The 24,276-nt window shown below is 41.2% G+C and overlaps 1 protein-coding gene across 2 annotated transcripts in view; it reads right to left on the bottom strand.

The window, feature by feature from the left end:
• The window catches only part of B3GLCT (beta 3-glucosyltransferase), a 133,611-nt gene that overhangs the window by 95,208 nt on the left and 14,127 nt on the right, over positions 1 to 24,276 (bottom strand). The window contains exons 2-4 of one of the 2 annotated variants that reach the window (XM_036456764.2): positions 22,317 to 22,363; positions 13,398 to 13,437; positions 980 to 1,089 (exon numbers count right to left, since the gene is read on the bottom strand). In XM_036456764.2, coding sequence (XP_036312657.1) covers positions 980 to 1,089; positions 13,398 to 13,437; positions 22,317 to 22,363 — 197 coding nt within the window. The remainder of the gene's footprint in view (positions 1 to 979; positions 1,090 to 13,397; positions 13,438 to 22,316; positions 22,364 to 24,276) is intronic. The other variant, XM_045588487.1, reaches the window with a different exon arrangement.

Raw genomic sequence — 24,276 nt, 5'->3', positions numbered from 1 at the left:
AAGGACAGCAATCCATCAAACATACATCTCTATCAGAGTTCTGCAACAAGCTCTTTTTTTTAATCCTCACCCTACGTTGTTTTTCCATTGATTTCTAGAGAGAGTAGAAGGGACGGCAGAAGGGGAGAGAGGGAGAGAAACATCCATGTGAGAGAGGCACATCAATTGGCTGCCTCCCACATGCGCCCGACTGGGGCTGGGGAACCTGCAACTAAGGTACACGAGTCGAACCCGAGGTCTGCGGGTCTGAGATCTGTGGGCCACCGCTCAAATCACTGAGCTAAACCCTCCAGGTTTAAACAATTCTGTAGTATTTCTGTAGTATAAAGTAGCAGGAATAGAGGAACTTTTCTCCGCTTGGCCAAAGAGGAAAGCACCTATACGGCAGCACAAGAAAGCAGATTTTCCTTTGCCCCAAATCTCCAGCATTAAATTCAGTTCATGCTATTTTAAACTTTATCAAAGTGTACCTACATATGTCAATCTTTCTCTCCATGATTCTTCTCAGAAAATACATTTTAATCAAATCAAAAGTTCAATTAATAATGTCTTATTAAAAACAGATTAAGAAACTCACAGAGAAAACATCACATTGAGGTAAATTTAAATTTGTTTCAATATGATAATTTCCTTAGAACTTGCTACCAATATTTTGAACATTATCTCTACTGTTTTAAGCTCTGCTTTAAAGAAGTTATTTATTTTGTATCATACTTTATATGTCTATCACAATAGACATATACGAGTAAATAATTATCCTAAATTTAAAAAATTTATATAATAATTTAGACTATGAGGCTTTGCGCATTAGTAATTAACTAGCACATTTAAACCATAGTCAATATTAAATAAGCAAAACAAGTCAGAAGAGTTATTCTCATCTAAATAAAATTGATTCTCTATAGACCAAGAGCTTTAGAAAACATAAACTTATCAATCAATAGATAATTACCAGACATCCTAAGCTATTTTGACATACCTGGGTAAGATCTGCAGCTTGCTGTAAGATGCTTTTTCTTAACTCTTCTGCTCTTTTTACATGAAAAGAATTACTTTGACTCTGGATGACAAACACAATTTCTTTCAAATCTAGAATCAAAAAAGAAAAAGCTTTCAGGTATTTACTTTTTGACAACTGAAATGATCATGAAAACAAGTTTAAACTCTTTTCCTGCTACAATGTAAGCCTTCAGGAAATAAACTCTTAAAGGGAAAACTCAATTTATATATAACTAGAGGTCCAGTGCACAAAATTCGTTCACAGGGGAGAGGGGGGAGAGGGAGGGTGGTATCCCTCAGCCCAGCCTGCACACTCTCCAATCTGGGACCCCCTCTCACAATACAAAACTGCTGGCTCCCAACTGCTCACATGCCTACCTTCCTGATTGCATCTAACCGCTTCTGCCTGCCAACCTGATCACCCTCTCACCACTCCCCTGCCAGCCTGTTTGCCCCTAAATGCCCTCCCCTAAAGGCCTGGTGCCCCCAAACTTCTCTCCCCTGCAGGCTTGGGTCCCCCCAACTGCCCTCCCTTACAGGCCTGGTCCCCCCAATTCCCTCCTTTGCAGGCCTGGTCCCTCCCAACTGCTCTCCTCTGGTGGTCTAATCACCCACAACTGCCCTCCCTTGCAGGCCTGGTCCCTCCCGAATTCCCTCCCCTGCTGGTCATCTTGTGGTGGCCATCTTGTGTCCACATGGGGCACCCATCTTGTGTTTGGAGTGATGGTCAATTTACATATTATTCTTTTATTAGATAGGATAGAAGCCTGGTGCATAAGTAGGGGCCAGCTGGTTTTCCCTGAAGAGTGGGGGTTCCCTTGGGGCGTGGGGTGGCCTAGGTGAGGGGTCTGTGGTGGTTTGCAGGCTAGCCACACCCCCTGGTGACCCAAGCTGAGGCCCTGGGATCTGAATTTATTTATCTTCTATAACTGAAACTTTGTAGCCTTAAGCGGAGGCCTGATCCGGATAGGGTGTACAGAAAGCTTGGCTTCCTCCATCCCTGGGGAAACCCAACCCTCCCTCCTGCTCTCTCCATGGTCACAGCCATCTTGGGTTAATTTGCATACTTATTCCTGATTGGATTGTGGGCGTGACTTGTGGGTGTGGCTGAGTGATGGTTAATTTGCATCTTATTCTTATTAGATAGGATTCTAGTGATAAAATCGCTTGTGAAGTTGATCTCCAAAATTTATTTCCCAGAAGTTAGAAAATAAATAAGCTCACTGTACTAGACCAAGTCAATGTAACCAACTATGGATGTGTCCTGCCTCTGTCAAAAAGAATGACTGTAAACACAGAAAAGTGTAAAAACACCTAGAACACTATCTCCCTAGAAGCTGAAAATCTTGTTTGCAAGTAGCCTTTTAACAATTCACAAATAATCCTACACTGTGCTGTTACCTGTTATGGGTTGAATTGTGTCCCCAAACTTCTTAGATTGAAGTGTAACCCCCAGGACCTGAGAATGTGACCTTATTTGGAACTTGGTCTTTATAGAGATCAAGTTAAAGTGTAGTCTTGATCTAATATATTTGGTGTCCTTATAGAACAAGGAACTATGGACATATACACACAGAGAAAAGCTGATGTGAAGACATACAAAGAAGATGGCCATCTACACACCAATGAGAGAGGCCATGGAAGAAGGAAACCAATCTTGCTGACACCTTGATTTTTATGCCCAGCCTCCAGAACAATGAGACAATATTCTATTGTTCGAACCATATAATTTGTGGCACTTTGTTTATACCGCCCCAGCAAATTAACACACTACCTCAAGACTGTTACGGCTGGCCCTAACATTCAATGGTAATTGCATATATCCCATGAGTTTATAAATAAATAACTCAGTCACTCCAGCCCTATCTCACAAGTCAGAACTCAGTGTACTCTCCAGGAAAACAGCCACAGTTCCACAGAAGCTAGCTTTAGTGAAAACTGTTGCATAAAAGCTCACCTATGGAAGATGGCGACCAGCAAGAAGATAGGGAGGGACAGAGTGTGAGAGAATGCATGAATGTGTATGGTGTATGTGGATGAGCTAGGGCCAGTTAGATCCTGAAGATCATCCAAGGGGCTGCCAAACTGGGCAGTCTCAGATGGCAAAATCATGCAGACACTCTGGGGGTGGCCAGCGCAGGCACAGAGACCCTGCCATCTTGAAAAACAGAACTTCAGGGGTTCAGTAAAATGGTGGTGGAATAGACAGATGGATCCCAAGCCTTCTCCTGGAGCAGAAAGAAAGAACAGCTGAGGGTCACATTGGGGAGTGTTTGTTGGTGAGTTAAGGGACAGCAAAACTCCAGGAGAAGGTGAGGGACTGCTGGACAGGGCACCCCCACTGCTGCTGGGTCCCCTGAGCGGGCACCCCCACTGCTGCTGGGTCCCCTGAGCGGGCACCCCCACTGCTGCTGGGTCCCCTGAGCGGGCACCCCCACTGCTGCTGGGTCCCCTCCCGGAGCCACAGGCTTGGACGTGGAGAACATGCCATCTTGAAGGGGAAAGAGAATTTTATGGCAACCACTGAAGAGCTGCAAGCACCAGTCCCCAACTGATGCAAACACGTGGATTCAGAGGAGCTCTACATTCCACCACGGAAAGGTCAGATTTTGCCTAGGATAAGGTGAGGTCTCTAGTCCTAGCGGGAGAGAGAAATTCACGCACTGTGGGAGCTGAAGGACCGGGGGAAGTCTGTGCCTAGAAAAATCTATGGCTATTGGGACTGGTGTGATCTGTGAATGTGGAAGGGGTCCTCAGAGCTGCTAACAGAAGCGATCTCTAAAAAGCAACCCATTTTGTTCTGATGCAAAAGGATAGCCTAGAAATCTTAAAAGTGTGCCAGCTGCTTAGACCCAAAAGGGAAAGGGGACTGCGCAGACTTCCCTGCAGCCCCATTGCTCGCATACTTGGGCTTTTTCTTCTTCCAATACTTGCTTCTGATTACTAACCCCAATACATAGGATCACCCAAGTGGGGACACCCTGGCGACTGCAGGGGAAAGTTGTTTTTCTGGAACCTGGGGATAGGAGCAGGGAGTGACCATTGGAGAGCCAGCTCTGAGGCAGCCCACTCTCACAAACCGGTACTGAGTGCAACAGGAAAAGAAGGATCTAAACACAGGCTAGAGAGGCCAACTAGATCCGGAAGTCGATCCAGAAACACTGCCGCCCAGGGGGCGGGATCACAGACTGACTCCTGTGAAATCAAAAGTAAAGGAATGTGAGTAATTAAGACACCATCTACTTAAAAATCAGGACTGGCTTATAACACTGAGGAGCAGTGGAATACAGGGATCTACAATACTGTCCTGACTGGGAAGCAGGCCTGTCAAACAGAACCATAGAGGAAGTGAATGATCTTCATTACTGCACATTTTATTTTTTTACTTTTTATTTTTTTATTTTTTCATGTTTTACTTAAGAAACTAATTATTTTCTTTTTTCCTCACCTGATTTTATCTTTTTAATTATTACATTGTTATTTTCAATCAGTATTATTACTTCTATTTTACCTTTTTTAAGTATCATTTTATTTTCTCTTTATTTTACTTTGGGAAAGGTATTCTACATTCTACTTTCCTCTTTCCTTTAGCATCATTTTACTCTATCTAAACTCGACTTTTCTGCCATGACCCTCTTTCTAACTTTTCCCCTTTTGGTGTACTGTTTCTCTTACCCTTTTCCTGCTTTAGATTTTCCCTATTCTTTCTGTTTACCCCCTGTTAAAATTTCACCCTACTTAATTTCTAATTTCTAATCCCCTGCTCCAAGTCCACACACACATCTGTCTTCTCTGTCTTAACTATCCAAAAATTGTTTTTCTATTTGTCCTTATGTTGTTGTTTGCTTGAATGTTGATTATATCAATTCTTTAAGCTTTTTTGTGAGATTGTTTTGCTTATTCTTTTTTGTTTGATTGATTTTTCGTTTGCTTTGTTTTTCTTTATATTTTGTTTCTGTTTTCCCTTGCCTCCCTTGATATTATAACAGTTGTTGTTTGTAGTTTGTATTAATCTCCAGGTACTTGTTGCTGGCATTTGTGAGTTAAGTGGCTGTTCTCTTGGAGTTTTCTCAACATATATATAATTTGTTTCCCTTTCTTTCTTAGTTTCTTTCTTTTCTCTCTTACTTTTTTTTTTCCTTCTCCCAACTACATTTTGGCACTCCTTTTTTTCTTTTCTTTTTCCTCTTTTTCTTTCTCTCCTATCCTCTAATTTGTCTTTCTCTGGTGGTCACCTTTATTGGGGGTTATTAATATCATGAATATGTTTCTGTTCAGTGCCTTATGTGTTATACAAGGTTGTGTTGTATTCTGTGCCTTTAAATCAACACAAGAGAGAGAGAACTACATAACCAGACATCTAGACAAGAGACACCATGGGAAGACAAAGAAACAGGCTGCAAAATATAGGCAAACAATAATAGAGGACGAATTCAGAGAAATGTTCATAAGGTGGCTGAAAAGAATGGAAGACAAATTCAACAATATGAGTAAGAACCAAGAGGAAATGAAGAAGAACCAAGAAGAAATGAAAAATGACATCGCTGCTGTAAAGACCTCAATAGAAAGCACCAAGGGTAGACTAGAAGAAGCAGTGGACTGCATCAGGGAGCTAGAGGACAAGGTGGGAAAAAATACCCAAGTAGAGCAGCTTCTAGAAAAAAAAATTAAAAGGCAGGAGGAGAGTCTAAGGGAATTTTGGGATAATACCAAAAAAAACAACAACATCCATATAATAAGGAAACTGAGCAAAGAATAGAAAACACGTTTGAAGAAATAATGGAAGAAAACTTCCCTGATATAGGGAAGAAAAAAAACCCACACAAATCCAAGAAGCTCACAGAGTCCCAAGGAAATGAAGCCCAAAAGACCGACACCAAAGCACACTATAATTAAATTGGCAAACACCAATGACAAAGAAAGAATCTTAAAAGCAACCAGAGAGAGACAGAAAGACAAAGGAACCCCCATCAGACTAACAACTGATTTCTCAACAGAAACTCATCAGGCCAGAAGGGAATGAAATGAAATATACAAAGTCATGAAAAGAAGGGTCTGAATCCAAGAATACTGTACCCAGCAAGGCTACCAATCAAAATTCAAGGTGAAATCAGGAGCTTCACAGACAAAAAAGGACCAAGGGAATTTATTACCACCAAACCAGCAATGCAAGAAATGCTAAAGGGTCTGTTGTAAAAAAAATATATAAGAAGCAAAGAAAGAACACAGGGGTAAAGAATAAAAATGGCACCGAATAAGTACCTATCAATAATAACTTTAAGTGTAAATGGGTTAAATGCCCCAATCAAAAGATATAGGGTAACGGACTGGATAAGAAAACAAGACCCATATATCTGCTGTCTACAAGAAACCTACCTCAGAAAAAGAGATGCACACAGACTGAGGGTGAAAGGATGGGCACATACCCAGTGGGGAGTGTGCAGGAGGCAGCTGATTGATGTTTCTCTCTCATAGATGATTCTAGCTCTCTATCCCTTTCCCTTCCTCTCTGTAAAAAAATCAATAAATATATATTATAAGAAAAGAAACATTTTAAGATTCCTCCATATCTGCCTGGCTGCTGTGACTCAATGGGTGAGACCCCAGGCCACCACTGCTGGAAGGGAACGTACCCTGGCCAGGCTGAGACCCCACCCCAGACTGCCATCTCAGCCTGGCCAGGCATAGAGGCTGAGGGTGCACTGCCCCAGCTCAGGCTGCCACCGCTCCCTGAAGATGGCACAGTGGGAGTACACAGCACGTTAGGTCTGAGACCCCAACTCAAGCTGTCACCACAGCCAGGGGATCCTGCAGCTTGGGTGCGAGGCCCTGCTGGCCTGAGACCCCAGCCCATGCTGCCGCCACTGGCCAGGGATTGCACCGGGAGCTGGTGCCTCCTAACCGGACACCCTGGGCTGCCACCACTGGGCAGGGATCACTGCATGTGGGGTGGGCACCTCCCACCTAGACACCCTGGACTGCCATTGCTGGGCAGACTTGGGAACTCCGGTGGGGTTAAGAGGATGGGGTGCTACCATTTTGTGTCTATGGGTGCCACTGTTTTTGCTGTGGAGTGACAGTTAATTTGCATATTACCCTTTTATTAAATAGAATAGTCCCATTTGTTTATTTTCTCCTTAGTTTGCTTTGCCCTCAAAGATATATATAAACATATTACTATAAGAAATGTTGGAGATTTTGCTGACTATGGTTTCTCCTAGGATTTTAATGGTTTCACATTTTACATTTAAGTCTTCTATCCATTTGGAGTTTATTCTGTGTATGTAAGTTGGTGGTCTAGGTTTTGGGGTTTGTTTTGGTTTTGTTGTGTATGTGTTTTGTTGGGTATTTTTTGTTTTGTTTTGTTTTTGCATGTATCTGTCCAATTTTCCAAACACCATTTATTGAAAAGACCATCTTGACTGCATTGTATGCTCTTGCCTCCTTTGTCAAATATTAATTGAGTGTAATGGATTGGGCCAGTTTCTGGGGTCTCTGTTCTATTCCATTGATCTATATGTCTGTTCTTGTGCTAGTACCAGGCTATATTGACTATAGTGTCTTTTACCTGGATATCTGGTAATGTGATCCCTCCAACTTTGTTCTTCTCTCTCAAGATTGTTGCAGCAATTCAGGGCCTTTCTTGGTTCTATATAAATCTTTGGAGTATTTGTTCTAAATAGTATTTGTTAAATAGGCCACTGATAATTTAATAGGGCTTGCATTTGATCTGTAGATTGTTTTAGGTAGTGTGGACATTTTAGTGATGTTGATTCTGCCAATCCATGAACACAGTATTTTCTTCCACTTGTTTATATCTTCCTTTATCTCTTTTTCAAGATCCTATAGTTTTCTGAGTACAAGTCATTTACATCCTTGGATAAGTTTATTCCTAGTTATCTCAGTTTTTGTTGTTGTTGTTGTTCCTATGCTAAATAGGATTGCTTTTTGTGGCTATGGTAAATGAAATTCTCTGAGAATTGACTATTGGAGTATAAAAATGCCATCAATTTCTGGGTGTTAAGCTTGTATCCTGTTACATTTCTGAATTCAATTATTAGATCTAGTAGTGTTTTGGTGGAGTCTTTAGGTTTTTCTACATACAATATCATGTTATTTGCAAACAATGACAGTTTTTCTTCTTTTTCGATTTACATGTCTTTTATTTATTCTTCTTGTCTGATTGCTCTGGCTAGGACTTCCCAAACTATTGTATATTGAATAAGAATGGTGAAAGTGATTCCTATCTTATTCCTGTACTTAGGGGAAATAGTTTAAGTTTTTGCTTATTGAGTATGATGTTGGCTATAGGTTTGTCATATACAGCCTTTATTATGTTGAGGCATGATCCCTCTATTTCCACTTTGCTGAGCATTTTTATAAAAAAAAAAAATAGGTGTTGGGTTTTGTCTGATAATTTTTCTGATCATGTGATTTCTGTCTTTCAATTTATGTGATATATTACATTTATTGATTTGTGAATATTGTACCAGCCTTGCATCCCTGAAATAAATCCCACTTGGTCCAGGTATATGATTTTATTTTTTAAATATTGCTAGATCCAATTTGCTAAGATTTTGTTGAGGATTTTAGCATCTATGATCACTAGAGATATTGGCCTGTAATTCTCTTGTTTTTCAGTGTTGTTATCTACAGTTAGGATAAGACTGACCTCATAAAATGAACTGAGAAGTGTTGCTTCCTCTTGGATTGTTTTGGAATAATTTTAGGAGAATATGTGTTTGTTCTTTTTTGAATCTTTGGTAAAACTTCCCTATTAAGCTGTCTGGAAAAGGGCTTTTGTTTGCTGGAGTTTTTTGTGTGGTTTTTATTATTATTGTTGTTGTTATTATTATTATTATTTCAATATCCTCAATTGCTATTGGCCTACTCAGGCTTTCTGATTCTACCTGATTGAGTTTTGGGAGATTGTATCTCTCTAGAAATTTGTCTATTTCATCCACATTGTCCAGCTTGCTGGCACATAATTGCTCATAATATTTTCTTACAATTCTTTGTATTTCTGTGATGGCAATTGTTACTTTACCCTTTTGTTTCTAATTTTAATTATTTGGGTCCTCTCTGTTTCTTGATGAGTTTAGCTAAAGGTTCATCAATCCTGTTTATCTTTTTTTTTTTTTTTTTTTTTTTTAATATATTTTATTGATTTTGTATGGAGAGGAAGGGAGAGAGATAGAGAGCTAGAAACATCGATGAGAGAGAGTCATCGATCAGCTGCCTCTTGCACACCCCCTACTGGGGATATGCCCGCAACCAAGGTACATGCCCTTGACCGGAATCGAACCCGGGACCCTTCAGTCCCCAAGCCGACGCTCTATCCATTGAGCCAAACCGGTCTCGGCCTGTTTATCTTTTTAAAGAACCACCTCTTATTCTTTATGTCATTTATTTCTGCTCTAATCTTTATTATTTTCTTCCTTTTACTCTAGGCTTTTCTTATTGTTTTCTCATTCTTTAAGTTATAAGGGTAAGTAGTTTATTATTAATTTTTCTTATTTTTTGAGATATGCCTATAATGCTATGAACTTGCCTCTCAAAACTGCTTTTGCTGTGTCCCATATATTTTGAGTTGTGAGTTCATTGTCATTTTCTTTTTAAATTTCTTTCTTGATCTCATTGGTAAGCATTCATTGTCTAGTAACATGCTATTTAGCCTCCATGTGTTTGTATGTTTTTGAGTGTTTTTACTATAGTTGATTTCCAATTTCGTTCCATTATGATCTGAGAAGATGCTTGATATGATTTCAATTTCCGAACTTGTACAGACTTATTTTGTGTCTTAATGTGTGGTCTATCTTTTAGAATGGCCCATGTGCACTTGAGAAGAATATTTTCTGCACCTTTAGAATGAAATTTTCTATAAATGTCAATTAAATCCATCTGTTCCAGTGTGTCATTTAGAGTCACTGTTCCCTTGATTGATTGATTGATTGATTGATTGATTTTTATTTATTTATTTTGTCTAGAAGATCTATCCAGTGAAGTTAGCAGAGTGTCCAAGTCCCCTAATTTAACTGAAGTGCTGTCGATCTCTCTATTAAAGTCCTCTAGAGGTTGTTTGTTTGTTTTTTAATATATATTTAGGTGCCCCTATATTGGGTGCATATATGTTTACCAGGGTTATATACTCTTGTTGGATCAATCCCTTTAGTATTATGTAGTGAACTTTGCTATATCTTATGATGGCCTTCATTTTGATATCTATTTTGTCAGATATGAGTATTGCTACCCCACCATTTATTTGTTTTTATTTGTATGGGGGAAAAATTTTTTTTCCATCTCTCACTCTCATCCTGTGTGAGTCTTTTGTTCTGAGGTGGCTCTCTTGAAGACAGCATATAATTGGGTCATGTTTTTTATCCATTCAGCTACCATATGTCTTTTTATTGGAGCATTTAATCCATTTACATTTGAAGTTGTTGATAGGTACTTACTGCAATTTTAATTTTGTATGCCGAGATTTCTCTCTCTCCCTATTTATTCTCATTACAGCATTTCTTTCAGTGCTGGTTTGGTGTTGACAAACTCCTCTAGCCTTTTTTCATCTGGGAAGCTCTTTATTTAGCCATCTATTTTGAATGATAGTTTTGCTGGATATAGTAACCGTGGTTTCAGATCCTTGCTTTTCATTACCTTGTATACTTCAAGCCATTCCTTTCTGGCCTATAGAATTTCTGATGAAAAATCAGGTGACAGCCTTATGGTAGCTCCTTTGCAGATAACAAGTTGCTTTTATCTTGCTGCCTTTGCCTTTAATTTTTGGAATTTTAATTATGATGTGTCTGGGAATGGGGCTATTTGGATTCTTCTTGTTTGGGGTTCTCTGTGCCTTCTGAACTTATATGACTTTTTCCTCCACTAAGTTAGGGAAGTTTTCTGCCATTATTTCTTCAAAAGTTCTCTACCCTTTTATCATTTTCTTCCCCTTGTGGCACTCCTATTATGAGAATATTGTTAAATTTCATGTTGTCCCATAACTTCTTTACGCTTTCCTGTGTTTGTTTGTTTGTTTGTTTTTGATTCCCTGATTGAGTGATATTCCTCTATTTGTGCCTGGGTGCTTTAAGTGAGTGCCTGCATTTTCAGCCATCTCTGGCTGACAGAGGGCAATCCTGCTGCTTTTCACAGCCAGTTTTTATGTGAGCACCTTTCTCGGTTCTGGTATTCTAGGCTGGGGGTTCAGCTTGGGGTTTAAACCCCAGAGTTCTAAGTTAGAACCCCCCACAACTGCAATATCCCTCCAGAACTTCAGCTACTGTCTGTGGGTGTTCATCCACGTGGGTGTTTCATGCCTCCACACTTCCTACCAGTCTCTATGTGGTCTCCACTTCCTGTACTTGGTCATGGTTCTCTCTTCAGTTAATTATTCAGGATGGGGTTTTTTTCATGAAACATTTTGACACATGTCCTAAACTCTCCCTCACTGTGTCACATTCTAGCAGTGTCTCGATTACATAGGTCACCTTATAGTTTTCTTTGTTGACACTTTCAGCTATGTGACTCTTAGGCTCCCACTGCCCAGTCACTGAAGCTAACAAGGCAACTCCACTACTTCCTCTCACTTTGGCTGCCCTTCTCTAAACTCAGTTCAATTTGCTTTTAGCAAACACTGCCACCACTCAATACAAATTGTCGTTGTTTCTCCTCCAGGAATGTGTGACAAATGGGTAGTACACTAAGTGCCTGACAATAATGTTGAGTGTGACAAGAAGATAAATAACTTAGTCAAGGATATGGAAAGGATCAATGTGGTTCTAAACCCAGTGGAGATCTGCAGAGTACTGAGTACAGGCAACAGAGCCAAAGAAGTTTCAAAAACATCCCTTTAGGAGAAGCAATTCTTCTATGAAGGTAAAATAAATCAAAGGCCCTCTATTTCTGCATGTGCTAAGTATTTGTCATGTGCCAAACACACTAAACACTGATCCTTCCTGATCATAAATTATCAGGAAACGTGGATTTCACAAGGCTGGTGTTTTTCTGATGAGAAATCAATGTGGCAAAGCTGGATAAGAAGCTGGCTCATGATTTAAAGCTGGGGATAAATATGCACACATGCACTCACACATGAAGAGTCACTCTCCTGTTATGTGTCACTTGATGAGAATCTATGGATTAGGTGGTAAGTCAGAGAAAAAGAGACTGCCTGCTGGAGGCTGTCACCCAGCCCTGAGTACTGTGAGACCATGACATAAGTTCTCTGACTCCACTGGGCAGCTGCCCTAGCAGCCCCCAGTCCTGAAGACTTACTGATTGTGGCCGACAAATCCCCTGGGTCCTTTTCAGATGATCATATACCAAGTACTATCACCAGACTGGCCATCTGCGCTTGCAAGTCTAGGTCCTTTCAAACCCAGGTTCCCAACAATGGTCATTAGTTCATTTAATAACCATTTACTATGAGGAAACCCATTAGCTCCCATAAAATAAATATACAAACAAATGCCCAAACCCACAAGGTTGGCAGCAGAGGAGAAACCTCACATGGAGAGGCATGGCTGAACTACAAAGAATGTTTTCACAGAGGAAAGGCAACAAAGCAATGTGGCTCCTTAACTAAGGCTGCTCTCAGAGCCCACAGCCCCCGCCTATGCCCTAAGCTCCCCTGTGTGCAGGGCCTCAGACTCACCTATCCAGCACAGCCCACCCCACCACCCACCACCCCTTAGCAGGTATTCTTGGCTTCTTAGAATCTGAAAGGAAAGGCCTACAAAGAAGGCGTATCTTTTCCCTCCTGTCCCAGCCCACCTTCCAGGTCTCCAGTGCACATCCTGAATGATGGACAGTGACAAAGTTCACACCCTTTGAGAAAAGACCAACTCCTACTGACAAAGGTGGGACCTTACCCTCCCATCCACACCCTGCAGTATGTTTCCCACAGAATACAAAAAAAAAAAAAAAAAAATCGTATTCATGGTCACATCCCTGAAGACACAATATGCTGAGGGAGAAATATGTGTTTAAAAGAGGTTGCAAATAAGGGTGTATATGGGCTGCGACAAAAGTGTGGTGGGTTTGCCAAGGAGCAAGCCATCCCTTCCACAGCAGGGATCAGGAGGAGTCTGACAGAAGACAGGTCAATGAGTGCACTGAAGGGCAATTGGTATCTGCGGGTACACAGTGGGGGACCTGGCTCCAGGCAGAGGAGGGCATGAACAAAGGCCACAGTGTGTCCTTTTCTCCCACAAGTACGGACCCCTAGTTACAGAGACGCTGTCTTACTCACCTGGTAGAGTAATCTGCCCTTATTGGAAACACAACAATATTTACAACATAAATAAACTCAGAAGGAAAAATGAATTTCACTGAAAAATAATCTACAAGAAATACACCTGGGTACATAGTCTTAAATTTTTTTTAAAAAAATCAGTACATACCTATGTCATTTTTCCTTGATATACCACTTTTCTCCGAATTCTGTATTAAAGAGAGAGAGAGAGAGAGAGAGAGAGAGAGAGAGAGAGAGAGAGAGGAAAAAAAAAAGATAAATCTTAACACATAACAAAGCTAACAATACACTGAATGAATACATGTTACACATTAACATTCGGAGGGGGTGGGGTACTGAAGATGAGAGCTTGGAAGTACTTCCCTACAAACAGAGACTAGTATTAGGGAAAGCAATATGGATGCCCTTCCGTACGGTACTCAGCCCTCCAGGGGACTGTCTCTTTCACATGTGATCTTGGGCAGTCATTCCATGAAAATTAAAATCAATATGTTAGCTTGTTAACACCAAAAACAATGTGATTTTAATTCTAAACTATGTTTTCAATTTTCAATTCAGTAGTCATCATAACTTATTTCTTGTTATCTCTGCAAACAGTTGTTTGGGATACAGTCTAAAGACTATTTTGCCCAATTTTAACATTCTAAAGATTTAATGCATAAGACAGGCAAGGCAATTAGTTCCTTTGAGATGGCAGCTCCGGCTCCATTTTAAAGTGACTCTATTTCTTTTCTTTTTTTCTTTTTCTTTTTTTTAACACTTGTAAACTCTAAGCATTACAAACATATTACAGAACATATCAGTTCTTGCAGTGTGTTTCCCATGAAGATGAACATCATTTGGCTTCAGGTGTATTATCAAAAATAGTACCATGTTGTAACCGGTTTGGCTCAGTGGATAGTGTTGGGCTGCAGACTGAAGGGTCCCAGGTTCGATTCCATGTACCTTCCTTGTGGGCACATCCCCAGTAGGAGGTGTGTAGGAGGCAGCTGATTGATGTTTCTCTCTCATCAGTGTTTCTAACTCTATCCCTTTTCCTTCCTCTCTGTAAAATATCAATAAAATTTATTTTTTTAAATGTTACCAATGATGTCCTCTCCTGCCTGAGAAGCTACACTGGGCCCTGCAGGTGGACAGCCTGTGGTTCAAGAGAATTCATGAGCACATAAGGGGCATCTGACAGCTGCAGATGCCCTGACAGAAATGTGGCCACAGAAACATTAACAGTAACAAAACATTAACAAAACAGTATCTGAACCTGATACTGGGAAATCAGGAAAGGAGCTCTGAAATTATTTCTCTGACAAAATACCAGTCAGCAGCTAAACCTGCCATTTCCATTATATCCTCCAGCAGACAAGGATTTTCTCTCTAGTTGTACTTTTCTACTTCATCCACCATATGCTATAATTATGACAAATGGATAGTGACAAATATCATCCCATTTTCTTCACAGACAGCAACAAGAAATTATCTACAAAATTGGAAACAGCTTAAAAGCTAAGATACACAGAAATGAATTCTCTTAGACTGTCAAAGGGACCATGACAATAGACAGGGAGGGAAGAGCAGAACACAGTGAAATGTATATCTTTGGTATTATTTTCAGAAATGATCTTTGCCTCAAGAACAGAAATACCACTGAGATAAGCATGGCCCCACAATCATGTTCATTTGCTACACCTCTTGATCAAGTGACACTTTACTTACTCCTGATAAAACACTTTTTTTTTTTTGGAAGAGAAGAGAGAAAAGAAGAAGTAGAAGGAGGACGGGGCGGGGAGGGGGAAGAGGAGGAGGGGAAGTAGAAGAAGGAGGAGGAGGAGGAGGAAAAGGAGGAAGAGATGGAAGAGGAAGAGAAGAAAAGAAAAAAAGAGAGAGAAAGAGAGAGAGACTAAAAAGCTCAACCCACTTCTGTAAATATGTGAACCAAAGCCAGGTACCATCATAAGTTAGCATGTGTGGACTCGCTATCTTCCATACTCTAAATGCCACTTGCAGTAAGCAGAATAGCCTGCTCTCAAAGAAGGAACACTGGCCTCTGATCCAGAGTAGCCTCTACACTTCCACCATTGATCTGCTACCCCTTGGCAAGGTGCCTTCTCCTTGGGAGCCACAGCTCTGGCTGCCAGATAAGGCTCATGGAAAACTAGAAATCTTGGATCCAAAAATAGCATTGGAATGGATAAAGAAGATGAGGTATATACATACAACAGAATACTATTCAGTTTAAAACACAAATGCTGACACATGATACAATATGGATGAACCTTGAGGACATTATGTTAAGTGATACAAAAAAAAAAAATATATATATATATATATAAGTGGAGCCACTTTAGAACGGAGCAGAGCCTGGGCCACATGGCCCTGGGGTTAGAGCACTGGCCAGAGTACCAAAGGGTCTCAGATTCGATTCCTAGTCAAGGGCACATACCTGGATTGCAGGTTCAATCCCTGGCCCCAAACAGGGTGTAGGCATGAGGCAATCAATCGATGTGCTTCTCTCACATCAATATTCTCTCTCTTTTCCCCCTTCTTTCCTCTCTCTCTCTAAAAATCAATGGAAGAAATATCCTCAGGTGAGGCTTAACACAAATAATAATAATCCTATATAATAAAATCCTAATATGCTAAGTGTCCAGTCATCCAGTAGGCTGTTCAACCAATCAAAGCATAATATGCTAATGATATGCTAAGGTCTCTCAAACATTCCCTATGATGTGCACTGACCAGCAGGGGGCAGATGCTCCGACCAGTAGGTAAGCTTGCTGCTGGGTTCCTGCTGGGGACTGAGATGGGCAGGACATGCCCTGGAGCCCTCCTGCAGCCCCTCCCTGGCTAGCTAACCTCCTATGTCCCTCCTGGTCCTGATCGTGCATGGTCTGTGCCCTCTTGCAATCCGGGACCCCTCAGGGGATGTTGGAGAGTTGGGTTTTGGCCCAAAGGTGGAACAACCAGTCACTATGACACGCATTTGCCACCAGGGGGCAGACACTCAATGCAGGAGCTGCCCCATGGTGGTCAGAGCATTCCCACAGAGGGAACACCAATTAGCCAGAAGCCAGAAGCCAGGCTCATGGCTTGAGAGCATAGTGGTGGTAGCAGGAGCCTCTCTTGTCTCCGTGGCAGTGCTAAGGATGTCTGACAGTCATCAGTCAGTCAAACACCCCCCAAGGGCTCCCAGACTGTGAGAGGGCACAGGTCAGGCTGAGGGAACCTACCCCTGCAGTGCATGAATTTTGTGCACAGGGCCTCTAGTAATAATAATAATAAAATGAAGCTGGAGCTGCCATTCCAGAGGAACTGCCTTGCACCATCATGCCTCAAAACTTGGAATGTTAAAACAGGGCAAAATAACCTTTGGAGTGGGACTAAAGCAACATTATTTCCCCCCAAAAAATGTTTGCAAAGATAACAAGAAAGGAGATCTTATTACTACTGGACTGGCTATAGACTGAAACTTTAAAATATTCTTTGAAATTAACATCACAGAAAAGAATAAAAAAGTTAAAAAATAATAATTAATATCACTATGTAAGCTTATCTGCTCGAATAGAAATACCTTCTTTCTATTAATGGACTCTTCGTCTTCTCATCTTCTCATAAATACCCATTGCCTTTGTCTTTTATCAGAACACTATTTGGGTTTCTGCCTAAATCAATGCTTCCCCAACAGCTTATTCTTTTAGATTTCAAGCAAATGCTTGTTGCCTCTCACTTTGCCTTTTATTTTCCAGTTAACCTATCAGCAAGCCAGAAAAGAAAAGTAGGATTCTGCTTAAATGAAGCACTTAGAATAGTCATATTTATAGAGCAGGAAGTAAAATGATGGTTGTTGGGGCTGGGGAATGGGGGAAAGGGGCGTTATTGTTTCCTGGGCACAGAGTTCCAGTCTGCAAGATGAAAGGAGCTCTGCAGATTGCCTACACAACAATATATGTACTTACTAGTACTGAACTATACACTTTAAATGGTTAATATGGTCAATTTGATGTCATGTGTATTTTACCACAATTTTAAAAACCAGCAGTAAAGGTAATCCAATCATCCAACACTCTCCTTTTACAAATGATAATGGAGGCTCAGGGAAGGATTCATTCTAGTTCATGAAAATGAACATCACTATGTAAGGATGAAGATCCAGGCCTTTTGTCTCCTTCCTAATGTTCCTTTCTTACACCCCTCCTCACCATGAAAAATGCACATCCAGCCTGCCTCCAGAGGCATTCTTCAGAAAATGTGCACATTAGAAGCAGACAGATTTCGAGAGCAAGCTAAAAATAATATCTACAACTGATGCAAGATAATAAGAAACTAGGAAAACTCTTGTCAAGTACAATGGGGAAACTGAGACAGCTAGCTGAACAAACTGGCAGAGCAATTTACAGCCAGATAAGGCAGGTCACCTGGGCAAAAAGCCCTGGGTGCCCAGCAACGTACAAAACTGGCACTGGACCTCGTCCCTAGGGTGGCCTTTCCTCCTTTGACATATCACTGGTCATGAGGTTGAGACCCTCTGACTTTCCCTCCCTAGAGATAACATTTGGCTTGAAATATAACATGTGGTTGTATTTCAATTCCAAGTACAGAAAAGCAGCAAAATTATAGAAGCAAAAATAGAATATTAGGGACCAACCACAATTGTAAGAAATATTCATCAGACTCTATTAACCATGACTGTCATGTTCTGAATACAGAAAGCACATCTAACCTGGCTGGCAGTTACACATGGGACCTGGGAGCTCACCTGGCAATGCAGCCTATCCTCCACACCCAGGAGCTACCAATTATCATGTAAAGATGAACCACCTTGTTGCAGAAACCAGAGCCACCAGCCCTTTGAAGATCCCTGCTCTTTGCATACCTGCCGGCCTTTGCAAATCCTCAGCATGCATTACCTGTAAACTGCCCATTTGGCATACCCTATTGCCGACTTCCCCATGTAATCTTCGTCCCAATATAAGCAACTGGCTTATGGTGGGGGCAGAGTAGATTTTTGTGGATGACCTGCTGTTCCATATTGCTGGCAGTATTGGAATAAATGCGCATACAATCCTGTCTCTGCTGAATTGACTCAAAGAGTGACAGGCAGCCCAGATTCATTGATTGTGTGGTTACAAAATGAGGGAGGTGATGCCAGGACCAGATGCAATGACTAGTGCCTCCCTGCCCTGACACTGACTGATCAGTGGAAATCAGGACCCTGAAAAGGCACCCCTGGAAAAGCTGATAATATTATATTGAGATCCTTCCCTAAGACATCCCCTAAACTCCCAGCTTTTAAAACCCTAAAAACAAATCAAAACACACAAAAAAAAAACAAAAAAACAGTGCTCCCTCTACCTCCAGGGAGCATGCCCGCACCTTTCCCTTCCTCCTCCTCTTCTTCCTCAACAGCCACGCATCCCCTAACTCTAAGAGACCCACAAGACTTGCAACCAGGGGAGCAATGGGCAGCAACAGCTCATCTGGGGCTTACTCTCTGAACCTGTCTCCAAGGCCCCATTTTCTCTGACTTCCCAGTGAGCTAACAGCAGCCTCCCTTGGCTCATTTCTTTCCTGTAATACTTCTAGAGCCAAAGCAGCCGCACCTGTCCCTCTCCCGTTGCTTCTTCTATCCTAAGCCCTTTATTGTTTCAATGTCCACAGCTTTAATATAGTTTCTCTCAAAATCACTTGAACTCATATTGTGAAATCTTTCCTGTATAAACTCGAGAACCCACACACTACCTGCCATCCTTAGGCTGTCCTGCTAAGACCCAGGTCCCCTTTCCTGTAACAACAACAGTCACCTTCATCAACAAGTCGAAAGATCAACAATATCCTGGCTCAATGATTCCAAGCTGGAATCCCACTGCACTTTCTCCCATCAGAGATCTTTGTGAAACCAAAGAAGAGCAACCAAAATAATAGCTCTCTGTCATCAAGCACTGCTGCACTGACTAGCTGACACAACAGCTAGGAAATGATTATAGCTGTTTCCAGCGGCTTGATTTATAGACAGTAAAATAAAATATCCAAAAAACCCTTGGATTCAGTGAACTGACATGGAACCAAAATAGTCTTGAGTAAGTTCCCCTTCGAGAAATAAAATTAGACTAAGTGAACCAATTGACAGGACATTCAAAATTCTGTCTCCAATTTCCTTCATGAAAAGGCTTAGTTATTCCTAAGAAAAAAGATAGACATGGTTTATTATCTCTGCTACCATATGCTTCTTCTACTGACTATCAATATCAGTCCAAATGTGCTCACTGCCAATGTTTCATAAGCCTACTGAATTGCTACTCAGATCAGAAGGAGGTCTGTTTCTAACACCTCTACCTCACAGACAGTTCCTTCTCTTGCCAGAATAAGACTAAACCAAAACACCATTGGTCCAGTTTTACTTTTAATGCACCACAGATTTGAATACTTGCAATCCATCTAAAATAGATGAGGCTTGGTTTATATGTTCTTCATTAAAAAAAAAATAAGGCATCTCCTAAAGAATGTAATATGAAATATTTTAAGAAGAAAAGGAGTAAAATGGCATCTTCTACCCCCATTCACCAACAGCCACCACCGCCCCTGAGATTCTCAGTAAAAACGATGAAGCAGGACGTGTTCATCAGAGCCCTCCACTGAAGGTGGGCCGTGTTCTTTCTCCCTCCACCACTTACTAGCTCAAGCCTCAGTTTCTCATCTGTACAACAGGAACCATAATTATAAGACCTGCTTTATTTAGATTAGATAATGCTAAGCATAGTGTTTGTCCAAAGCAAATGCTCAATAACTGCTAGCTCTCTCACTTTCTATCGTCATTGCCTCCTTTATGTAATATCTACTACCACTGTAATAGAAATTAACTGATAAAAGCAGTAATGTCCATGGTTCTTCTTCTTTATTTGTTTAGATTCCTCTTGAAATATTGCATAGGACATTTCTTGCTGTCATATTAAATGGGACCTGGCACTGTTGTACATGGTGAACACGCGCGTGCGCGCGCGCACACACACACACCCCTTCATCTTCAAAGAGCTTTTAGAGACAGGCCCTATTATCCAGTCTTACTGAGGCTGCTGAGGCACAGGAAGGTTTGGAAAGTTCCACAGCAGGTCAGTGTTGGAGAAGAGATGTGGCCCATTGCAATATGGTTTCAGTGTCCAGTTCTAACACTTTGTCATATGGAATACAATGTCATGAGTCACCCCAGGATATAAGGCCAGGCCAATCTGCAGGCCAAACAGGTACATGGCCACAGCTGAGGCAGCATCCAGGGCCTGGAGCAGAGCCTGGAGGACAGGCTCCCGGGAAGAGGGCAGGTCCCATCCAGGAACCCAGGACAGTGCAGGGCCAAGTGCTCAGAAGAGAAGCCTGGGCCTAGAGGCCAGGCCCCAGACAGGACCTCAAGGTACTGATTCTGATTTTCATGTGAAGACACTGGCACCAACCGGTGAACTTCATGTTTTGGGAAGGCCCTCGGCCCTGTATGGGCTGGCCTGTGTTCTAGGGCACGTCACCAAGGTGAGCAGTAGAGTGAGGAAAACACAGCAGGCTACTTCCGAGCAGCACTGCAAGGGCAGATAAACTAATGAGAACAACTGCTGTCTCCAAACCATCTACAGACTTTGGTTGACCTTGGGCAAGCTGATTCTTTTCTGTCTCTCACTCTCAGGTGTGCTACAGAAGGCATTTCATCACTGCCTCTCCCCATGGGGTTAATGGCTTATTTGGCTCTGTGGCCTTAGCATAGATGGGCTTAATGACATTTTTCAAGGGCTTTTTTGCATGAAAAATGACAATAAGATGGAATACTTTCCCTTCACCTCTATCTTTAGATTTATATATGTATTTAAGGCAAAGGGGACATATATTTCTTTATTTGAAAGGATTAGGTAAAACATGTATTTGAAAGTATTTCTAAATTTATTAGATAAAATTTTAGTTCTCTATTAATAAATCTTGGGTAGCACTTTAAATTTATTATAAATGAACCTCATTGTTGCCAAACACACACACACACACACACACACACACACACACACACTTTATAATGCACATGGCTGTGTAATATAAAATTGGTGTGAAAAATTCAAGAATTCATAAAATTTGGATTCTGACTTCACCTCTTGTTATGTGACCTCAGATGAGCCACTTAACTTCTCTGAAGGTAAATTTTCTGAGCTTTCCAAAAGAATATCTACTTTGCTGTGCAGTACAAGATCATTGAGAAGACTAAATTATTATAAATTAAATGTCTGAAAATGTTTAATTAACTATAAAGAATCTTAAGAAATTATTATTATTATTATTATCCCCCCCCCCCCAATGTAGGAATCCCATGGTATAGCTAGAACATTCTATTTTAAAATGCTTTTATACTAATTATGGGGGGGGGGGGCGGGAATAGAGTCACTTGAGCCTTAATTAATGGGCAAACACAACTCATATGTATTGTTTCTCCTCATGTGCTAAAACTACTCTTGTATAAAGCCCACATGGTAAAATTTAGATGAGGTTCTGGAACAAAATCAATGATGAAATTATGACAAAGCAACAGCTCAGAGATTGGGTGAGTACTGTGCCCTCTCCATCGGGGCCCAGATCTCAGTTCCTGGTTCTGACTGAGCATGGACTCTCCATCTCTCAGCTGTCCCCGATGCCCTCTAATGGTGCTGCCTTCAAGGTGAGGGACCCTGGAAACACAGCACAGTCCTTTCACAGACTGGGAAAATTAAACCCAAGGTTAAGATGTGCTACAACTGGAGAAAACCATCAGATCCAAGCAAGATTTCTAAAATGTCTAACTTCACATCAGAACATCTTCTTCCTTATGAAGAAATCTGAAACCTAGTGGATGTGCTTTAACTATAGGAGAACGTTCTTAAAACCCAGCCTATCTGTTGGTTATTGCTATAAATTCAAAATCTATGTTGACCAAAATTTCATAAATATGTAAAAAAAAGAAAAGAAATAAAGATAAAAGAAAGAAAAAGAAACTTCACTGAAAGAAAAATTCATGACAGCTCCCATTAAAGAAATCACAAATGGGAAGGATAGATTTGATCATTAGAATCAGTACCTTAGATGGTGTGACCTCCTTTACATCTTTAGAAGTCAATGCAAAAGCTGGGGAAAAAAAAGGAAACATTTTTATATTAAAATTGGCCATTAAAATTTATTCTCACATAGAACAGTTTTGCTTAAAATAAAAAAAGATATAAGATATATTTTGCTCATTTTTAAAAGCAGCTGTATTGCCACAAGCCAGCATCATTTGCTGCCTTCATATCCAGACCTAAAATTATTTATCAGTGAAAGCCAACAAACACTCAGGCTACAAAGCTAAAGAAATACTCCATCAGAGAAACTAGAACCTGTGTATGCCATTGATGTCTGTAGATATAAACCACAAAATAAATGCATACAGAATACAATTTTCTTTGAAACCTCAACTATGGTGCCATATGATAAACAAAAAAAAAACTTTCATGGCCAAAAGTTCTTCTTAAAAAACAGGGTTACCGAGCCATACACTAGCTAGGAAAGGATCAGGCCCCGGGGCGTGCAGCCTAAGCCACCAGCAGCAGGTGTGGGGAAGACAGCATATCCGCTGGCTTGGGCTGGGGAGCTTTTTATTTATTATGTTTGGGAGAAGAAAGATCTACATTGTTTTGAAAGAATTTTCAAAGAATATGAAAGAAAGGTGATGGGGGCAGCTCTAGGATAGGTGAACAGCCTGTAAGGAACAAATGTTTACTACTTTGATTGGCGGTGGGCAACAGTCCTGAAGGTTCCTGCATAGGCAGTGGTGTCTGCTGTCACTAATAGAGGCTGAGGTGGATTCAAAGCTCCAACAGACATTCAGGAAGGTGAGCAGTCTACTGACCAACAGCTAATAACTGTTCAAATACTCTATTCTCTTCCTCTCACTCACTTGCCACTGTAATTTAGCTTAGGACACCTCAGGTATTTTGTGTGTGTGTGTGTGTGTGTGTGTGTGTGTGTGTGTGTGTGTTATTTCTTAAGCAAAGGGGAATGCCATGCAACTGGAAATCCATACTCTCACAATCACTGCCAGGGCCTGTCGCCAACAGAGCTAAATGTGGCACCAGCTTCCCATCTCAGGGATCGCGGGGTAAAAGTGTGGTGCAGACACTGCTGCTACATTCGGGACACTTAAAGGAACCCTACTGAAGCCATGGGGCCAGGGAAGTGGGAGGAATTAAAATCATTCCCCTTTTAGAGCGATTTAATGTTTTGAGTCACAGCCCATTTATAAAGATATCCCTAGAGCAGGTGTCGCATGCAGCTCTTTTGAAGCTTTACTGCGGCTCCGACAACTTGCAAGCCTGTGTGAAAATGAAGGTAACGTCTTACAGCCCTGATGTGCTGACACTGTGCACTGAGGTTCAGGAGCAAAAATCCCATTAACCACGTAAATTAAATATTTTAATTAGCTATTAATTTGCAAAAATATATTTTACATTGTTAAGTGAAAAAGTTCTTTTTTTCTTCAGATTGACAGCTAACTGCACGATCCGGTATATAGCATTAAGGTAAGAAACAATATATGCAGTGTTATATTTGTTTTAAATGTCGCAATGGTTTTGCGGCTCCCAGGTTTTTTTTTTTCCTTCGGAAATGGGTCCAAGTGGCTTTTTATGTCTTAAAGGTTGCAGACTCCTGCCCTAGAGACACATCTAGGCTCTACATTAAAGGTAATCCTATATAATAAGTGGTTAATATGTAAGTCAACCAAATGGCGGGACGATTGTCACTATGGTGCATACTGACCACTTGGGGGCAGATGCTCAACGCAGGAGCTGCCCCCCAGTGGTCAGTGTGCTCCCACAGGGGGTGCTGCTCAACCAGAAACCAGGTTCACAGCTGGCAAGCTCAGCGGCAGTGGGGGGAGCCCCTCCCACCTCCGCTACAGCACTAACATCCACCGAGGGGTCCCAGGCCAGAGTGAGGAACCCACCACCACCACAGCGCACAAATCTCAGTAATAATGAGAATAATAATAGTAACACTTTGAA

The sequence above is a fragment of the Pipistrellus kuhlii genome, unplaced genomic scaffold (genome assembly GCF_014108245.1).
Source record: "Pipistrellus kuhlii isolate mPipKuh1 unplaced genomic scaffold, mPipKuh1.p scaffold_m20_p_3, whole genome shotgun sequence".
In the NCBI taxonomy this organism is placed as follows: Eukaryota; Metazoa; Chordata; class Mammalia; order Chiroptera; family Vespertilionidae; genus Pipistrellus; species Pipistrellus kuhlii.
Note: the sequence above shows the minus strand (reverse complement) of the source record. Positions and strands in the feature narration are given on the sequence as shown.